Source organism: Natator depressus, chromosome 3, assembly GCF_965152275.1.
Source record: "Natator depressus isolate rNatDep1 chromosome 3, rNatDep2.hap1, whole genome shotgun sequence".
NCBI lineage: Eukaryota > Metazoa > Chordata > Testudines > Cheloniidae > Natator > Natator depressus.
In genome coordinates this window covers 117,648,126-117,667,739 of record NC_134236.1, presented here as the reverse complement: position 1 = coordinate 117,667,739, position 19,614 = coordinate 117,648,126, and the positions used below count along the sequence as shown (strand labels likewise).

At 38.8% G+C, this 19,614-nt stretch overlaps 1 protein-coding gene across 3 annotated transcripts in view; it reads right to left on the bottom strand.

The window, feature by feature from the left end:
* SCAF8 (SR-related CTD associated factor 8) overlaps positions 1 to 16,583 on the bottom strand; it is a 135,451-nt gene extending 118,868 nt beyond the window's left edge. For all 3 annotated transcript variants that reach the window (XM_074948654.1, XM_074948656.1, XM_074948655.1), the window contains exon 1: positions 16,272 to 16,583. In XM_074948654.1, coding sequence (XP_074804755.1) covers positions 16,272 to 16,301 — 30 coding nt within the window. In that variant the 5' untranslated portion in view covers positions 16,302 to 16,583. The remainder of the gene's footprint in view (positions 1 to 16,271) is intronic.
* Positions 16,584 to 19,614: the final 3,031 nt, after the last annotated feature.

The following is a 19,614-nucleotide window of genomic DNA, read 5'->3' as shown; positions in this document are numbered from 1 at the left end:
AACCAATTAGAATGCACTTTTATGTAGAAATCCATGACTAAATCGAGTCTTCCTGACTACTGATTTAAATCAATTTAAATTTAAATCAAATCCACCCTGCCCATAACTCTGGTCAACTGCCTTTGACTTTACTGACAACAGATAAATTGTTACCTATTCTATGTTGTATTTTACTTAATAGGCAAATAAGTTAACAATCTTCCATTTTAGAAATTATCTTATTTTTCTATGTAATGATATTTACGTGTCATTAAAACCATAGCTTTTCCATGTCAAAACAGAGAATACTAAATAGAGGCTACTTGTGAAAATATTGGCCTATCCATTTTGACTCAAGCTTTTTAGATGTCATGCCGAAAAACTTTTCAATTTTTGTGGCTTCCACAAAACTGACAAGAATCGGATCAATTTTAGTTTAGGTGTTTCTTGAGAAAGCAGCACAGGAAAGCAATGAGCACGTTCACTGTGTAGGACTAAAAATGGAATATGAAGGAGGAGTAGAATAATGGGAACCCCCCCACCATATATCACCAACCCAGCTGGATTCCTGGTAATTGGCTCCTGGAATCTCAGCCCCCACCTGACACTTAACCCTAGGCCAGGATACTCATGCCCCAGCCCTTACACTCTTTTATGCATTTGTTGGGACGTATGACAATGGACAGAGTTTGAGTGGTAGCCTTGAAGAGGAGAAATAACAGTTTCAAATTCAAACTAATTCAAAGAATTCACATAATGTGTAATTAGACTGAAGAACTCACCTCCACAGGAAGACATTGATACCAAGAATTTAGAAATATTCAAAACAGGATTAGACATTTATATGGAAAACAAGAATACCCAAAGTTATAGTTTACAAGAATAAAATTTTTGGAAGGCATATGCTTCAGGGCTTAAGCATGAAACCTCACGTCTGGCATAGATTATCCCACATCTGCCTACATCACGGTTCTTACATATTCCTCTGAAGTTATCTGGTGTTGACCATTGATCCACTATGGCAATTCCTACAACTTATTTTAAATTACATATCATATTTAAAAAGTCTATGTGCAGAAGGCCAAATTAGCACTTGTTAGGCATATGTTGTATGGCACTAGGCTGCTAAAAGGATTAATTTCTTGCATATTTCAACACTCCTGGAAAAATCACACCCATTTCTATGAACAGATGAAAATCACTTCTTCTCTGGTGTTTCAACACACATGTAGTTGATAAGAAATATGAATGGAGCCAAGAAACCTCATAGTCAGTCAGTGCTTTTTAATATTTTTCTAGCAAACTTCTACTAAGTGTAACACTGCATATATGTGCAGAGATTCTTTTTTCCCCCCTAGAGAAGAATAAGTTGCCAAACATATGTCTTGAAAAGTCCACTCATCTACGCCCCAGTGATTGGTGGGGTTTAGACCATTAATGCCTGAAGAATTAAAGCTTTCATTTAAAAAAAAAAATCGAAGTGCCAAGTCATTATGGCTGGAAAGATAACCTTCTAAATATGAAACAATGAAGTGATGTATTCTCAAATCTTCAGACAGCACCAGTGCCTCTGTTACTATCAGCAGCAGAGTGAAGTTAACAAGACACCAATTATCTGTTTTTATTCGGATCTGTGTGCGCACAGCAGTGAAATTTTAAGTCATGTCAATTTCATTCTGTTGCTGCTGTTTGAGAACATAATAAGCAACACCCAGAAACTGAAGCCATTTGCAGATGAGAACTATTTCCCCATCCGCACAAAATCTGGTGGAATTATTTATTTGCAGTGGCGATGGCCCCAAGGAATCCAGTCATGGACCAGGACCTCATTGCTGTATGCACCATTCAAATGTTAAAGTACAGATCCACAAAAATCTGCATGTTAGGAGGCTGAAAGGGAGTAATGTAGCAGATGCCCCTTCCCCTCATGTTTCTTCTGTACTGGGTTTGGGATGGAGAGAAAGGGGTACACTCTTCCATCAGCCATAGAGAGGCAAAGGAAGGGAAGTTTCAAGTGTACCACAGGCCTGCTAGTAAATGCCTGATACCAACAAAAAAACCCACACAAAACAAAAAAAAGGGCATGAGAACAGCATCCAGGGACTACACCCCAACACCGTCTATCCTCCCAGCAGCTGCCTTCAAACACAGCAGATATGTAACCCTCAATAAAAAAATACTTTCGTAAACATGGCAAATTATGTTCATAATTTGATATAAAATCCATATCAAACACTATATACTGAATATTAAGTAGATGTTTTCCTTTTTAGCTGTGCGTTTAATTCCATCTGAAAGTACATGCATTGAAAAACTGAGAAACATGTCTCATTATATATATTCCTTGCATTTCAGCCCATCCCTGCTTTTATCTTATTTCATACTTTTCTTTTTAAATGTAAGATTAGAATCCACATTTTAACTGAGTGTGTGTGATGTGGAATAGGACAGATAAGATATAGAGCAGAGGTTCCAAAACAGTGGTACGCGAGATATCTCTCAGGGATACGTGGTAGAAATTGTGTAACGGTGGATTTGCTTATTAATTATTTTATTTATTGCATTTTCATAATAGGCTACTCAGACAAAGCTTTAGAACTCTGTGGGAATTTGTTATATAAAATACAGCAGATAATTTACTTAAAGATGTACCAGTAAGACCACAGATACATTGACATACAGAGCCCTCACCTCCAATCACCGTATAGCACAGGTTCAGTTGCCCAGTAACTGTCCAATCTAACTGAGCTCAGAACTTAGTCAAGGGTTTTTTTTCAGTTGTATATGTCTTACTATAACGTTGTCTGTACATAAACAGTGAAATGTGGACTGATGACTAAAGACAGGTAGTGTTAAGAACAACACACTATGTATCAGTGATGAGAAGGGTAGGGGTACGTAGGCAGCTGAAGATCTGCAAAGGGGTACCCAATAAGAAAAGTTTGGGAACCTCTGATATAGTGCTTGTAAGCCACTCTCCAACCTTTCAGGCAACATAGGAAGAGATCAAGGTGGTTTGGCAGCTTCCCCGCTGCATCTTTTTGACCATGCATTTCTAATGCCATATTTTTTAAAGAAGTAGCATGAACTATGGTTCACACAGCTTCAAAGAGTGTGGATTTTTTATTTGAATGTGCAAAGCAGTGATTGCATGTTCATATTAACTGCACCAGGACAGTTCAGGGTGATCTGATCAAAATCAAGGCAATTTAAATGATCAATTTTAATCATTCATAGATTTTTAAGGACAGAAAGGACCATTAGATCATCTAATCTGACCTCCTATATCTCACAGGCCACAGATTTTTACCCAGTTACTTCTGTATTGAGCTCAATAACTTGTGTTTGGCTAAAGAATATTTTCCAAAACGGCACAGGAGAACACACTATTTTCTTGGTAGTTTGGTTCAATGGTTAATCAAACTCACTGTTGAAAATGAATGCCTGATTTCTAATTAGAATTTGCTTGGCTTCAATTTGCAGCCATTGGCTTTTGTTATACCTTTCTCTGTTAGATTTCAGACCATATTAGTAACCAGTATTTTCTCCCCACACTGTAATCAAGTCCCCGCTCAATCTCCTTTTTTGATAAACTAAATAGATTAAGCTCAACTCTCTCGCTGTAAGGCATTTATCTCAGCCCTCAAATAGTTTTCGTGGCTCATTTCTGCATCCTCTCCAATTTTTCAACATAAATTTCAAAATGTGGACATGAGAACTATGTACAGTAGTCTATCATCAGTCTCACCAATATATAGTGGGAAATAATCTCCCTACTCCGCTGTTTATACATCCAAGGCTCACACTAAACCTTTTTTGCTACAGCATTGCACTGGGAACTCATGTTCAGATCATGCTCAAAATGAGTTGCTTTCTCACTATGACTCCTAAATCTTTTTCAGAGTTACTGTTTTCTAGGATACGGTCCCCCATTCTGTAGGGACAGTCTACAGTCTTTGTTCCTAGATTAGGGCTGTCAATTAATCACAGTTAACGCAAGCAATTAATGCAAAACAAATTAACTTGGTTAAAAAATTGTCATGACTAATTGCAGTTTTAATTGCACTGTGAAACAACAACAGAATACCAATTTAAATTTATTATAAATATTTTTAGATTTTTTTTTTGCATTTTCAGGTATGTTGATTTCAATTACAACACAGAATACAAAGTGTATGGTGCTCACTTTATATTATTTTTTATTACAAATATTTGCACTGGAAAAAAAACAAAATAAATGCTATTTTTCAGTTCACCTCATACAAGTACTATAGTGCAATCTCTATTTTAAAAGTTCAACTTACAAATGTAGAATTATTTTTTTCATAACTGCACTCAAAAACAAAACAATGTAAAACTCTTACTCCCAGGGGAATTCTGTGCCACTGTGTGCCTGCATAATTAATGAGGAGTGTATATCTTAAATTTTTTGCACAGGAAAAAAGCTTCTGCCAGAAAGTTGCTGCAGTGCCGCCTTTTGCCCACCAGAGGGCGCTGTGGCGATAGAACAGAGCAGCAGCTCCTGGCCAGCTAGGGAAGAGACAGATAGCATGGGCCTGCTGGGGGGGTGTCAGACAGAGGTTTCATAAGGGCTAGTGGGGAAGGACAAACTGGGACAGGATCTGAATAGGAGTGGAAGTGCAGGGTCACACTGGGACAGGGGAGGAGGTGCAGGGCTACATAGGGATAGGGGGTAGCTGAGTGGGGGCAGAGACACACATGGGGACAGAGGGAAGGGGTGCAGGGCCACACGGGGACAGAGGAGTGGGTGAGGGACACATGTGGACAGGAGGTGCAAGGACACATGAGGGTGCAGGAACACATGGAGACAGGGGCAGATGTGCCTGACTGAATGTGAGAGGCTAGGGGTCAGCCACAGTCTGCATGGGGAAAGCTCCCTAATAATCCCTTCCCTCCCCCAAAAAACCTTTTCCATACCTTTCCCACCCAACCCTACAACCCTCCAAGTTCACACCCAGGCTCCTTCCCAGCAATTACTTCTCTCTCCCACAGCTCCTCCATACCTTTGGACTGCTTCTGAGGTATGCGGGAAATACAGTTTTGTATTATAGTTTAAATGTATTATTACTCAGAGTTCTGTATTAATATGCCTAGTAAGGAATCTGTTTGTCAAAAAATATTTCCTGAATCTTTTTTGTTGTCTGTATTGTTACAGACATACTTGCTGACAGGTATTTTGAAATAAATGACCAAAAATAATTGAAACTGGTGTGATTATATTGACAAAATATGCAGAATCTGAAAATATTGTGCGCAGAATTCCCCCAGGAGTAAACTCTAGAACCTACAGTTCCACTTAGTCCTACTTTTTGTTCAACCAATCATTAAAGCAAACTAGTTTGTTTACATTTATGGGAGATAATGCTGCCTGCATCTTATTTACGTCACCTGATAGTGAGAACAGGCGCTTGCAGGGTACTGTTGTAACCAGCGTTGCAAGGTATTTATGTTCCAAATATGCTCAACATTCGTATATTCCTTCATGCTTCGACTTGTACGCTCTAAAGTTTCATATAGTTTAGTTTTTGAGTGCAATTATGTAAAAAAAATTCTTCATTTCTAAGTTGCACTTTCACAATAAAGAGATTCCACTATGGTAAGTGTATGTGGTGAACTGACAAATACTATTTCTTTTACTCTTTTTACAGTGCAAATATTTGTAATTAAACATAATATAGTGAGCAACATACCACTTTGTATTCTGTGCTGTAATTGAAATCAATATATTTGAAAACGTTGAAAAACATCCAAAATACTTATAATAAATTTAAACTGGTATTTTATCATTGTTTAACAATGCAATTAAAACTGTGATTAATCGCAATTTTTTTAATCTCACAATTGCAATTTTTTTAATAGTTTGACAGTTCTGTACTAGATGTTGTCCTGGTATTTGTCTGTGTTAAAAAACATTGTTTGAATGAGCCAAGCTTATCAAGCGATCCAAATCACTCCGACTGCCTTTTCCTCATTATTTTGTATCACTATCTTTGATTCATCCACAGAATTTATTATCCGTAGTTTTTTTATTAAAATAAAAAAATACTATTGATAAAAATGTTGAGTAGCATCTGGCCTGTTATTAATCCCTGTGAACTCTTACTAGAAACATCCCCATTCATTGATGATCCCCCCATTGATAACTCTCTTTGAGATCTCTGTTAGCTAGTTCTCAATCCTTTGAACTTGTGCTTTGATATTATATAGTGTTCATTTTTAATCATAAAGTTATGTGGTACTAAGCCAAACTCTTTACAATACTCTAAGTATATTACATCTAACTGATAATCTCATCAAAAAATGAAGTCAGGTTTATTTGACAAAATCTACTTTCCAAAAATCATGTTAGCTAGCATTAATTGTACTCTCATCTTTTCATTCTTTATAGATTGAATCCTATATCGTCATTTCCATTATTTCGCATGGGACTGATGTCTAGCTAATTGCCCTATAAATGCCTGGGTCATCCCATGTGCCCTTTTTGAATACTGGCATATTAAGCACTCTTCTAATCTTCTGGAATTTACTTTGTATTCCAAGATTCATTAAAAATTATCAGCAGGCCAGATATCTCCCCCACCCAACTCTTTTAGGGCTCCTGGGTTCAAGTTACCCACGCCTGCTGATTTTAAAATGTTTATCCCTTCTAGATGCAGTTTGACATCCTCATTTCATTACAAATGGAGGATCCTGATTTAAATCAACAATTTAAAAGACTAATTTTAAGCAATATTTACAGTGGTGTTGTCAGTCTACAGTAAGAGTTTTCACTGGTGCAGCTACACCACTGTATGGTCATGAATGACTGAAATATCCTGTACATACAATGCCCAAGCCAGTTAAATATCTTATTTTTAATTACTTGACAATAGCAAACATCAAAACTGCTTCCTTCTGATTTAGCATCACAAACATACTCTTTATGGAATGACCCAGTAAATGGCAAACAGATTTTTTTTTTTAAAAGGCCACAAAAAAAGCCAAAGTTAGAGATTTACACATTTTGAACTTTTAGTTAAAAATGGCTGTTAGTTTCCAAGACAGGAAATGGTATAATATATTGATGCTATTTTAAAAACTAATTAATAATGCATTTTTAACATCTCCTCCCTGGGGGCTCAGAAATCTGAATTTTACACTTCTTGGTTTCTGTTAGAGTGAATGACATCACAAATACAATACTTAACAGAAAAAAAAAGTGAAGTTCAGATTTCTTAAGATCTTGATATGGTGACTATCTCAAGTTTTATTAAAATTAGGAATGTATTAAATATCCAATTAGGAAAAAACAAATATATCTAATATTTTGTTGATATTTATGTCCATAAAGATTTAAAAATAAACAAAGAGTACGAAAACCAAACACAATGAGGTGGATAGGTAACGGGCAACATTTTACAGGGTGTTAATTCTGATGTAGTATCATGGGAATACTGCAATTCTTTCCTCCTTTCATCTCCTCCACATTTTATAAGTTTTTCTATTAGAACTTTTTCTTCCTTGGTCAGCCGCACTAGCAAGGACCAAGTACATATCTTCTCCTGAACATCAGAACTAATTCAGCAGCAGCTGAGGCCCATACTGTTCATGCACAGGACACTTTGTCTGGTGCAGTAGAAGCTGTTAAATAAAACTGTAGAATTATATCAGATTAACTCTGCTGTCCTGCATGTGCTACTGGGGAAGCATTGCATGCAGAAGAAAACAGCACAGAAGCAATTCAGGAGTATGGGAAAGAAATGGGGAAGAAATACACAGACCAAAAGGAGAACACACCTACAATTACTATCGAAGTTCAGGACTGTGACACTCATGCACTGTGTTTTTGGATCTGTTTTCTCTGAAATGCATTTGTTCTAAATACACAATACTTTGCTTTATACAGGCTTTTTGATTACTGGATGTGATACCACTGTCATTGTTCTCAGAGAGAAAAACAGCAGGTCCTGAACACAAATCAGACCTCCTGAGGTAATCATGGGTAGTACCAAGAGATGGTAGACCAAGACCAGGTCCGAGAGTGGAAGAATTGAACATTTACTATACCTTAAAGAAAAAACAGCTTTCCTCTCCCATCCCCCCGTGACAACCTGGGAAGTTTATCTGGAAAGTGGTCAAGTGCTAATGCACCTCTGCTGCTGCTGTGGAGGCAGCAGAATAATGACATTTCCAAGAATCTGATCTGTGTAGCTACTGCTACCCCTAGTATTCTGAGCAGCAAGAGTGAAACTGATCAGACTCTTTACATTTCAGTTCACCTCAGATGAAAGTTATGGACAGCAGAGAGATAGACTGTCCTGGCCTACTGAAGGGGCACTCTGCAATGGGGTGAAAGAGATAAAAGATGTTCCTTTTCCACACCCACTACAACCAGCAGAGGACTGAGACCGATGAAACTCTAGACAACATACACACAATCTTTCAACAATGAAATATACAAGAACTTAATTGGTTTCACTCTTCCTACTGATTATGGAGCAGTAGCTAAAATGATCAAAAGCTTTAATCTCATTTTGCTACAAAAAAACTGAGCAGCTGCATCAGAGGAAAGCAAAAGGAGGGAGGCAAGGAAGAAAAGATAAAAAAGAGCTCAAAACACACTAAAGTTCGGAGAAAAAAGTGGAGTTCCTCTTTCTAGAAAGCAGAGGATGTAGAAGAGTGGTAAATTCATCTTTTCACAGTAGGCAGACTGAGGGGAGAAATGTGCAACTCCTTACTTTCTCAGCAGCCAAGGAAGCATTCTCCAGATGTGCCTGATACAGCAAGTCAAAAGATGAAACTCTCCAGGAGGGTCTAAGGATAATGTCTTGGTGGGAAGCAAGTCTGTTCCCTCCCCACACATAAAACCAGTTCTCAAAAGGCTCTGGGTTTCTCTCTGCACATGGGCACCACTGGCTCCCCTTCCCCGATACACTGTATCATTCCCTATTTAGTGCATTTTTCAAGCTCTAACTTTTAAGTTTCTTCACCATCACTTGGCTTCCATTTGTAAACAAGCTACTTCAGCGCTTTCTAGACTTCAGCATTAAATGTACAGAAAAGTTCAATTCATGATTTAAGTTTCCATAGTTTTATGTGCATTCATTCAGTTTTCTAGTGTACTATAGTTAAAAGACCATCCAAAAATAATATGACGGCTGCTTACTTCCATAGGTCAAGCTGGGACGTGATTTTTATCTTTCTAAAATTCTGGCAGGGGGAGGAGAGAGGGCCTGATTTTTTTTTTTTAATTACACTAGCACTGCAGAAAACATGTGACTAGTCAAGGGGGCAGTGGAGGTGATGACAGAAGAAAGACTGCATTATGTGAGAAAATTTATGGCAAAAGCAGGGGTTCTTAACATCTCCAACTAAAGCATGGAGAAAGCACTGCATCACTAAAAACCAAAAAAGCTAATAAAATACATGTTTAAAAAAACATACCCAGAGATTTATCAACAGTTACTGAACCAAAAATGCTATATACAGGCAACTGATTAACTAGCAAGTAATTAACAATTAATTTACTGTGTGAATTTTGTTGATGAATTTGAAAAATAATCATTATGGTGTGATAACTGCATTTCCTTCACCATCCCCCAGATTCTTACTTAGTGCTCCCTTTGGCCAAACCAAAGGCTGGTCAAGACTTCATCTTAAGATGATGAACTACATAAGGACTATCATTTTTATTGTTAATAAGTACTGGACCCTCAAAATTGAGGTCTTTTACATGATCATAATCATGATTCTTTTCCAAAAGCTCTATCAGAGACCTGGAGGTACATATGAAGGGACTTAGATGCACAGAATCTAAATTATCCAAAGCATGTGTGGGTCAAACACACTTCTAAACTTGGGACTGTAGGATCAATTGTTATTGAAAATATATTTTTAGGTAAAGATAATCAAAAAGACAGGACAGAGTCCACGCCATGATGCAACCAAACTATATGTTAGGATTCCTTAATCTCATTATACTTTGCTTTAAATGCACCATTAACCTGAAACCGTTTAAGATAAATGAATCAGAACTATCTTCAGGTCTCATTCCTACCACTGAGTCTTTGACAATATTTATGGTTTCCTGTTGTACATTTTTCTCCCCGTTAGCTGTATGGGGAAAAAAACAACACAAAACAACAGGGAAAACAGTGATACTATCTACATAAAGCATTGACAAATGAAAAAAACAGTTCTGAAAAAACATCTAATATTTTTCAGTTTTCGTAATCTTATGTGTACTTGTAGTACCAGTACTTAAAACAATTCAAACGAGTGTAGTTTTTAAGTTAACAGTGTACTTTTCACATTAGCTCCTTCAATAATCAGTACAATACGATAGTAGACCAAGTGTTACAATCAACCACACTTTACGATTAGAAGTTAACCATTCCACAAATTGCCAGTGCAACAAGTGGAAGGCCAATTATCATGAAGGACAAGACGTTTTTAGAATTAATCTTCCAAAGCATCAAACATTCAACACCAATAGTTTTCGGTTTTGCTATAGCTACCCTTTTACACAATTTCAATACTACAGCCATCCTAAAGGAGCAGGGTGAGGGCTTGTAAATTCAAATTACTTACCCTTTAAAAAAAAAAGTGCTGAGAAAGGGTAAGCAACTTTTAATGATTTCCCCACCTTAAACAGACAAGCTTTGGGGATTATTTTTAATATAAAGAAAAACAAACAAGCCAACAAAACACACCATGCGATTTTAGAAAGGGGAATAGAAAGAGATAAAGTCATAGCCATGTTTCTGTGTGTGCATACTAAGTTAGAGATGTTTACAAATGTTAAGTACAAAGATTCAAGGCTTGGTTGTAGAACAAAGCAGAGTGGGGCAGAACCCTCTTTAGAGTTTTGCGGATATAGGCTTTAAAGTTAATTGATATTTAATGGAACACAACTTAAAAAAATCATACTTCTGTCTGAAATTATTTTTACAAATAATACTTAAGGTATTATCGAAAAAAAAGGAAAAATTAAACTGTTCCAGTTTATTTATATTCACATTTAACAGTAATTTACGAATATCTATTTTTATTTTTCTATGTAAGTTAGACCCCAATCCTGCAAATATAGACACACATGCAGAAGTTTATTAATGTTAGTCCTACTGACTTATTAGGACTATTAACTTGGGAAAAATTAACCACATGCTTGCTTAGTCAGTTCCCCGTCTGTTCCCCCACATTCCTATAGATTTTTTTACTGAACAATAGAGGAGAAAGACATTTTAAAAGTAGGAGTATGTTATTGTAAAAGCACAAAAATTGCAAAGGAACTCAGGATCAAGTATAGTACCTGAAACTACTTTCCTCTAATAGTTGGAGAGTGACTAGGATTTCAGTTGATGGAGTCCCTTTAAAGTTGAACTGACATTATATTTTTAAATAAATGTATAAATCAGTTTCTGATTATTATCCCTTTTGGTGCAGGAACCTTGTATGTGTGCTTGCCTCGAGTACATCTCAAATCTTGACTAACAAAATACTTCCCTAAACTTTAAATTATAAATGACAATATTTTAAAAATAAACTAAAAGCTTTTTTTTCTTCCAAAAGTTCTGGCTCTGAGACTTGTGTGTCCCAGAAGAAACATCAGTGCCACAACTGACACCCAAAGGAGAACAATCCTTTAAGCAGCAGTGATGTCAAATGAGGTAGAGGACACAGATTATTGAAAATATGAAACTCAGCAAGAGAGGCAAACTGATTTTAAACTAAAACCTTGCAAAATGTTATTTTTCCATTGACATAAGCTATGAAAATTAACTTTGGAAAGTAAAAATCTCATTAGCTATTTCATAATATCAAGGGTAGATGAGCATGTTTTTTATGTAAATCTGTAAACTTCTAGGATTTTGCAAAGTTGTTTTAAATAACTGTGATACAAAAGTGTACTCTTCATTTAAATCTACACATGTATTCTAATGGAGATTTGGGATTTTAGAGTCTGCGAACACTTACTACTAGATGGTGCACTTACTATCATGAGTAGCCCCTCTAATGATAATCCAACTACTCACAGTAGTAGGAATTACTCCCACTAGGAAATGTTTGCAGAAAAAGGCCTTCACCCTTAAAAACAAACAAAAGGGACAACAAAAGAAACCCAAAGAAAAATTTCTCTTGAATCAAATCAAATGTCATTGTTAACCACTTCAATGCTGAATGAAAAAACAGATACATGCAATATAAGACCTTGCCCACTGTATGTATTGACCTTCCATTCACGTGAAGTCAAGTTAAACTATAAGCTTGCACAGACACTTTTCATTTTGGTTTTGATTTGAGACCCAAATACAACTCCCTCCTCTGTGAGAGAAAAAAAAAAAACAACCACCACACAACTAAAAAGTGTTAGATCAGTGGACCTAATATTTTACATTTGTTTAAATGCTATTTCTGAGCTGTCACCTGAATTTAACCAGTAAGTTACATAAACATATGTAAAGTTATTAACTGAATCCAAACTGCAGATTGAAAGCATTTCTGAGATCCTTCTACAAATTTAGCCCACACTATCAGCTGCCAATTTGCCTCTACTTTAAGTCAATATGACCAAAATAGAAATACATACCAGAATGACTGGAAAATAAATAAATGTGACCTTAAAATATAAACATAAGTAAAATGCACTTTTTAAATGTGAAGTATAATAAATTTAACTAGTATATTAACACAAATATTAAGGAGTTAGGTGTTGAAAGAAATGCAGCACTGCTTACAGATTCAAAGTTCAAGTATTTTAGATATTCCTTATTAGTCCTCCCAAAGGTGTCTTCAAAACCAGTTATAAAGTGTATGATCTTTAGGCATAGGAAGTCAGTGATAAATTCTGCAGAGGGGAGGGGGGCCGAAGTCACAGATATTGCCAGAGATTTTGGCATTGGTTATGTTCAAGGCCTCAATCATGCAAAGTGCTCTGCACCCATCTATAGTTCATTCCAAGGTTCAGAGCTTTGGTTAATACATTTTTAAATGCCCTCATCAGTGTTGCCCAACACTCAATTATAAAACATAGTTTAAAATGTAACAGGAAAAAACCACTGAGCAACCCCCCAACACCAGTATCTGCTCACAAGAGAGGGGGGCAATTGATTTAAAATGTTGTGACTTGATCCTTCATTTCTTGGCCACCCAAAATTACGTTTTACATCAAAGGTTTTAAATTTAAAACTCACATGAGTCCCATGCCTTTCTTTTCTAAAAGAGTTCTCAATTTAAATCTTTATGAGTATAGACAGAAGCTTTGTGAAGCAAAGTCTCCATATTTGAGTATTCATTTGGCTGGCTGTGTAGAGCTTCTGTGTTTTTCAATATGAAACTGAAAACTTTTGCTCATATGTCCCAAGGGTGTTTGAGCAGAGATTCCAAATCAATGTGTTCTTACATGATGCTGTTCTTATGGCAACAATGCTCTTTTCCCCATCCTACAAAACACACACATAGTCTGACTAAAAATTGAGTTAGAAATCAATTTTAGTGTCTGATTTAAATTTCTCCCCAACCCTAATTGTCAAACTACTATTTCCTCCACTTAAGGTTCATTAAATTATGTAATGGGTAATATACTCATAGATCAGATGTATTTTGTTTGACTGTTTCTAACTATTTTTCCCATATTCTCTAACTCAGTTGTCTCAACATTTCCAGACTACTGTACCCCTTTCAGGAATCTAACTTGTCTTGCGTACCCCCAAGTTTCACCTTGCTTAAAAACCAGATATAAAAATACAAAAGTGTCACAGCACACTATTATTGAAAAATTGCTTACTTTAACATTTTTACCATATAATTATAAAATAAATCAACTGGAATATAAATACTGCATTTACATTTCAGTGTACAGTATATAGAGCAGTATAAACAAGTCATTGTCTGTACGAAATTTTAGTTTGTAGTGACTTCACTTGTGCTTTTTATGTAGCCTGTTACAAAACTAGGCAAATATCTAGATGAGCTGATGTACCCACTGGAAGACCTCTGCACACCCCCAGGGGTACACATACCCTTGGTTGAAAACCACTGATCTAACTACTTTGCAAAAAATCTATATTCTAATTTTGGTTGGTAGCAATAATCTGCTGGGCACTCCACTCTACTATAAACCAAACTTAATTGTTACTTGTATTTAAAAAGTATCAAATTACTTCACTAAATAAACCCATACCTTATCCATACACCAGAAGACGACGACAGCCTCCAGGCTCTAATACAAGGGTAATCAACAGGCAGATCCTGGCCAAATCTGTACCACCAGAGCAGTGGTTTGAGCATTGGCCTGCTAAACCCAGGGTTGTGAGTTCAATCCTTGAGGGTGCTGTTTAGTTGATCTGGGGCAAAAAATGGGGATTGGTCCTGCTTTGAGCAGGGGGTTGGACTAGATGATCTCCTGAGGTCCCTTCCAACCCTGATATTCTGTGATTTGAATGGACCCCAAAATCTTTTTATTTACTTATTATCATTAATTAATTTATTTATTTTTCTCTGCAGTCTGGACCTTCACAAAAAAAGTTGACTATTCCTGCTCTAATATGTAGTTTTCATTGCAAACCACACCACTCTGAACAATTTAAAATAGTGGTTCTTGAACACGGATAGGAGTACCTCTGGGGGTACACAGAGGTCTTCCACAGAGTACATCAGCTCACCTAAATATTTGCCTAATTTTACAACAGGCTACATAAAAAGCACTAACGAAGTCAGTACAAACTAAAATTTCATACAGACAATGACTTGTTTATACTGCTCTATATACTATACACAGAAATGTAAGTACAATATTTATATTCCAATCTATTTTATAATTATATGGTAAAAATTAGAAAGTAAGCAATTTTTCAATAATGGTGTGCGGTGAGACTTTATTTTTATATCTGATTTTGTAAATAGTTTTTAAGTGAGGTGAAACTTGGGGGGCAAGATCGATCAGACTCCTGAAAGAGGTACAATAGTCTGGAAAGGTTGAGAGCCACTGATTTAAAAGACCATTACATACACACATTTTTTTCTTACATGTACATAAACAGGTATGGGAAATTACAGCTGTTTAACTACCTTTACTAGTTTTCACTTACCACATATCAGCTTTCAAATATGAATAATCAAATCTCCTGTTGGCCTCACAACAGGAAATCAAATTTCCCTCCTCATTACAAATGTAACTTTTTAACTTGACTATCTACTCCTGCAATGGCCAAGAGCAAAATAAGGTGACCCAGACTCTGATCCTGCACTTTAACAGCACATTTGGTTACTGGCCTCAAAGAAAAACTGGGATACTGCTTCAACATCTTGACTGGCAGGTGCAAATTTAGAGACCTTTTCTACCATTTCCAATGTAGATGATGTCTTGATATCCCACATAAGAGCTATGAAACAAAGATGGGGAAATATGTTCTTGGTTTAACTGCAGTAGAAATACCACTTTCAGCTACCAAGAAAACCCTCTGAATCTTCAGATTATTCCCTGATTAAAAATTAAATCCATTAAAGTGTCTAAGGCAGGGGTAGTCGATAGGTAGCCTGTGGGCCAAATCCAGACCACCAGATGCTTTTGAATGGACTACGAAATCTTTTTATTTACTTATTATCGTTACTGTTAGGTTTTTTTTATTATTTTCTCTGGAGTCTGGACCTTGACCCTGAAATTTAGATCTGGAAAAAAAATAATTGACTACCCCTGATCTAAGAGGTGTTGAGGTGTGCGGATGTGTGTGTAACAACGGAAAGAAAGAGCGACAGAAAACATGAGAGCTTCAATGGAGAAGAGAGACCTGCATGGCCTGGAAAAACCAGTGGATTCCCTTCCCTCTTAGTACAACCCGCTTAACTTCGTGTGGTGGTGTGCTGTTAGACGCCGCCAACCATCCCCCCAGCTATAGAAAAGAAATCCCCAGGAAAAATCTCCCTTCCATTCTCCCCATCCCACCTGCACACAGACCCTCCCCGTCCCTCTCCCCAAGCCCCGTAGGCAAGGACGGGATTTCCGCGCTGCGCCCTCTCCCTGGCAGTGGCACGCCCCTGCCGTCAAACAGGGGGAGAAGCCCCGTTCTTCCTCCCCCGAGGCAGAGAGATTCCCCCCCGCCGCCGCCACCGAGCGGGAAGCCCTTAGCCCACCCGAAACCGGGAAAGGACGATTCCTCCCCGCGCTCCCCCAGGCACAGCCCCACAGGGGTGGCGGCCGGGCGAGTCGCGCACGCAGGGAAGGGGACCAGGCCCAGGGGCGCCTCTCGCTCGCCCGCTCCCGCTCCCGCCCATCCCCGGCAGCGGCTACTGACCTCGCTGTTAAAGGCTTTCACGGCCTCCATGTTGAGGCAGAGGCTGGGGCCGGGCGGCTCGTCTCCGCTGATGGCGGCTGGGCTGGGCCGGGGAGGGGGCTGGTGTCTCTCAGGGTCCGCCGGGCCTCCTCGCCATGGCGGGTGGCGCAGGGGCCGCGGGACCCGGGGCCCGCTCGTTGCCGTCTCCTCCCTGCTCCGCTCGGCCGCCTCGCGCCGCTTCCCCCCCTGCGCCGCCGGCTTCCCGGGCTCGACCTGGCCGGGACGAGATGGAGGGACACGGCGCAGCAGCTGCAGAGGCAAGCAGCGCGGGCACCAATATGGCGGACACACGGGCTCCAGGCAGCGCAGCTCGGGGGAGCTGAGAGCAGCGGAGGCGGCGGCCAGAGCGGCCCCTGGCGGTCGCGCGCGCACCAGCCCGGCCCTCGCAGAGCAGCGACCATAGAGGTGGCGTCCAGAACGTCGCTCTGGGTCCGCTCTGGCAAGAGCGCTTGCTCTCTTGGGGGTGTGCGCCTCCTGCAGGGGGAGGCTGAGTACTGCAGGCAGCGGCCAGAAAGAAGAGGGTCCATCATCTCATGTTGCTGCCCAGGCAATTCGTTCTGTAGCCCCCGGGTGTGATGGGAAAGCGGGGGGCTGGGGGTAAAGGGAAGGAGACAGAGCCCGGATTATTTCGTGTGAGGAGAAACTTAACTTCTCCCTCGACCCTTTAACATTTCCTATGGCGGCGCCCCATCCGTCGGCTGCATTCTCCGCACCACGCCCCTGCACGCTCCTCGGGGAGGGGAACACCGGGGGGAACAAACTACCTAACCCCGAGAGAAGGGGGAATTTTGGCCAAGAACAACCGAGCAAGAACTGCCTGCTGACGCCCTGGGATTGTAGATGGCTGCACCAGGCACACTGTGCTTTCATAGACTATCAGGGTTGGAAGGGACCTCAGGAAGTCATCTAGTCCAACCCCCTGCTGAAAGCCCGACCAATCCCGCAATTTTTGCCCCAGATCCCTAAATAGCCCCCTATAACCCCCTCAAGGATTGAACTCACAACCATGGGTTTAGCAGGCCAATGCTCAAACCACTGAGCTATCCCTCCCCTCAAATGGACCACACCCACCAGTTGCTGAGACCAAGCGGAAAAAGTCCAGTGCTTTTCCACAATGTTTTCACCACCACCACTTTTTGGCTTTCGCGATTAGAGGCTATTACTGCTAGTCATTTAGAGCCTCTGTTATACCACATCAAATTAGATTTATGTGTATTAGTAAATGATACAACAGGGCATTTCATTCTGTACTTAAGGACTGAAATGTGGTCAGTGGGGAAGGAGGGAGAAAAATGTTTTATAAAACTGCAGAGGAGAATTGTTAAAGATCAAGATGAACTTTGAGGCAGAAGCTGAGCTAAAATGATTGTAAAGTGAAATTGAGTTGCTAGTGCAGCAATGATGTCATGAATGCATTTAAAAAGAGATAGTGTCCTTTTCAGACAGCCCTTCCTTGAAACAATGCTAGTAGTAGCTAAAAAGAACATGAAAAAATCATTAACGGATGAACAAAGTTGCAGTGTAGAGTGTCTGGGTACAGCATTTTAGTAGAACAGGACCCTTTTCCAATACAAAATAATAAAGTAAACCTTTAAAAAAAAAAAAAGCCCTGGCTAGGTCTGAGTCACTGTTCCCTCTAAGCTGTGCACATGTGCATGCACACAGATCCTAAACCCCATGCACACGGTGAAACACTGTGCACTCAAAACTTTGCACAGAAGCACAACAATTTGCACAGAAGAAATTTTTGGCACACACGGCCTGTCAAAAATTAGAGGGAACATTGGTCTGAGTCTTGCCATTTTTGTTAAATGTTTAAGAAAGTTCTTCATATCCCTCCATGTATAGACATACCCAATGAAAGAGTCACATACAAAGTGGGGCAACATTGAAACTGACTATACACAGAGACCCTGACCCTACAAACTACTATACACATGCCTAAGGCCCCTTGAGTCAATGGGACTACTCATATAGTCTAAGTGCTGGCAAGATCAGTCCTAAAGTGATGTCAAATGAAAAAAGCAGCATTTTCTCTTTCGTTTGTCAGTTATAGCAAGAGCTAGGATTACAGGTAACAGTTAGAAATTGTTCAGGTTTTTAAATTTGTGCTCCTTGAAAGCAGTTTCTGTTACAAGTCCTTTAAGAATGTATGCTAGTGGATAAAAATTAGGGTTATAATTATAACCCTAAAAGTTTTACACTGTTAATGAATGATATTAAAATGTCAATTTTTTATTTAATATACAACTTGGTAACTGAGGAGGCTGAGGTCACTTGTAGGTCTTATTGAGCTGCTTTTTAAAACTAATTAGTATTTTAATTTGAGGTCAGCTTCTTGAGTAGAAAGCTAGCAGCAGAAGGAAGATGACTAATCCTAGTACTTTAACTTCAAGTTTCTTCCTTGCATCAAGTAGATAAAGCTTTGCATATGTGGAAAGGACTGCAGAAGAAGAATACTGACTAGAATTCTAGTCAATTTCCTCTCCCTTCCTTCCATGTGTAAAGCACTACTACTTGATAACCCTACGGAAACCTATTATAAAGAGGGCAACACTCACTAAGGCGAAACAAAAAGAAAAGAAAAACTAGTAAGAACAGAGAAAATATTTAGCACTTACCAACAGACATCACTTTTTGTGTTCAAAATACTCTAAAAGCTAAATTAAAATATAAAAAGGAGACATGAAAGTGCAGAGAAGGCAGCCAGTGAGCATGCAGAGAGATGAGGGATGGGGGAAATAGACTCCCAAAGGGTATTCGGGAGTGAATAGTTTGTGTAGGGTTAACAGAGGAGATGGAAGGAGACAGGCAGCTAAAAAAAATGTTAAGAGCCAAAGTGGAGATATAATTGTATAATGTTTGTAAAGTAAGTAAAATCTGACATTAAGTAAAATACCTACAGTAGCAAGTTTTACATATATGAAAAAATGTTTTCAAATGTCAAATAAACAATAACTTTGGATGTACAGTTTGTTTTTAAATACATACACAAGACTGATAACATACTACATTTACAATAATCCTCACATGGACATTATTCCCTGCACTCACATTACTACATAATACTAAGTTCCTGTACCGAAAAGAGTTCAGTTGATACTAGCTTAGTCATACCAGTTAACTCCAGCTTCACAAAATACTATACTTCTTTCTGGTTCTGCTTTTGCTAGCCAAAGCATAACTCAAGAAATTTTCATGGCCACTGAAAATAAGCATGCCAAGCCCATGGGTTTCTGCTTTATCATATAGGAGCCCCAGCTTCAGTATCCACTGAAGCCCAGAGGCTTATTCCCTGAACCAC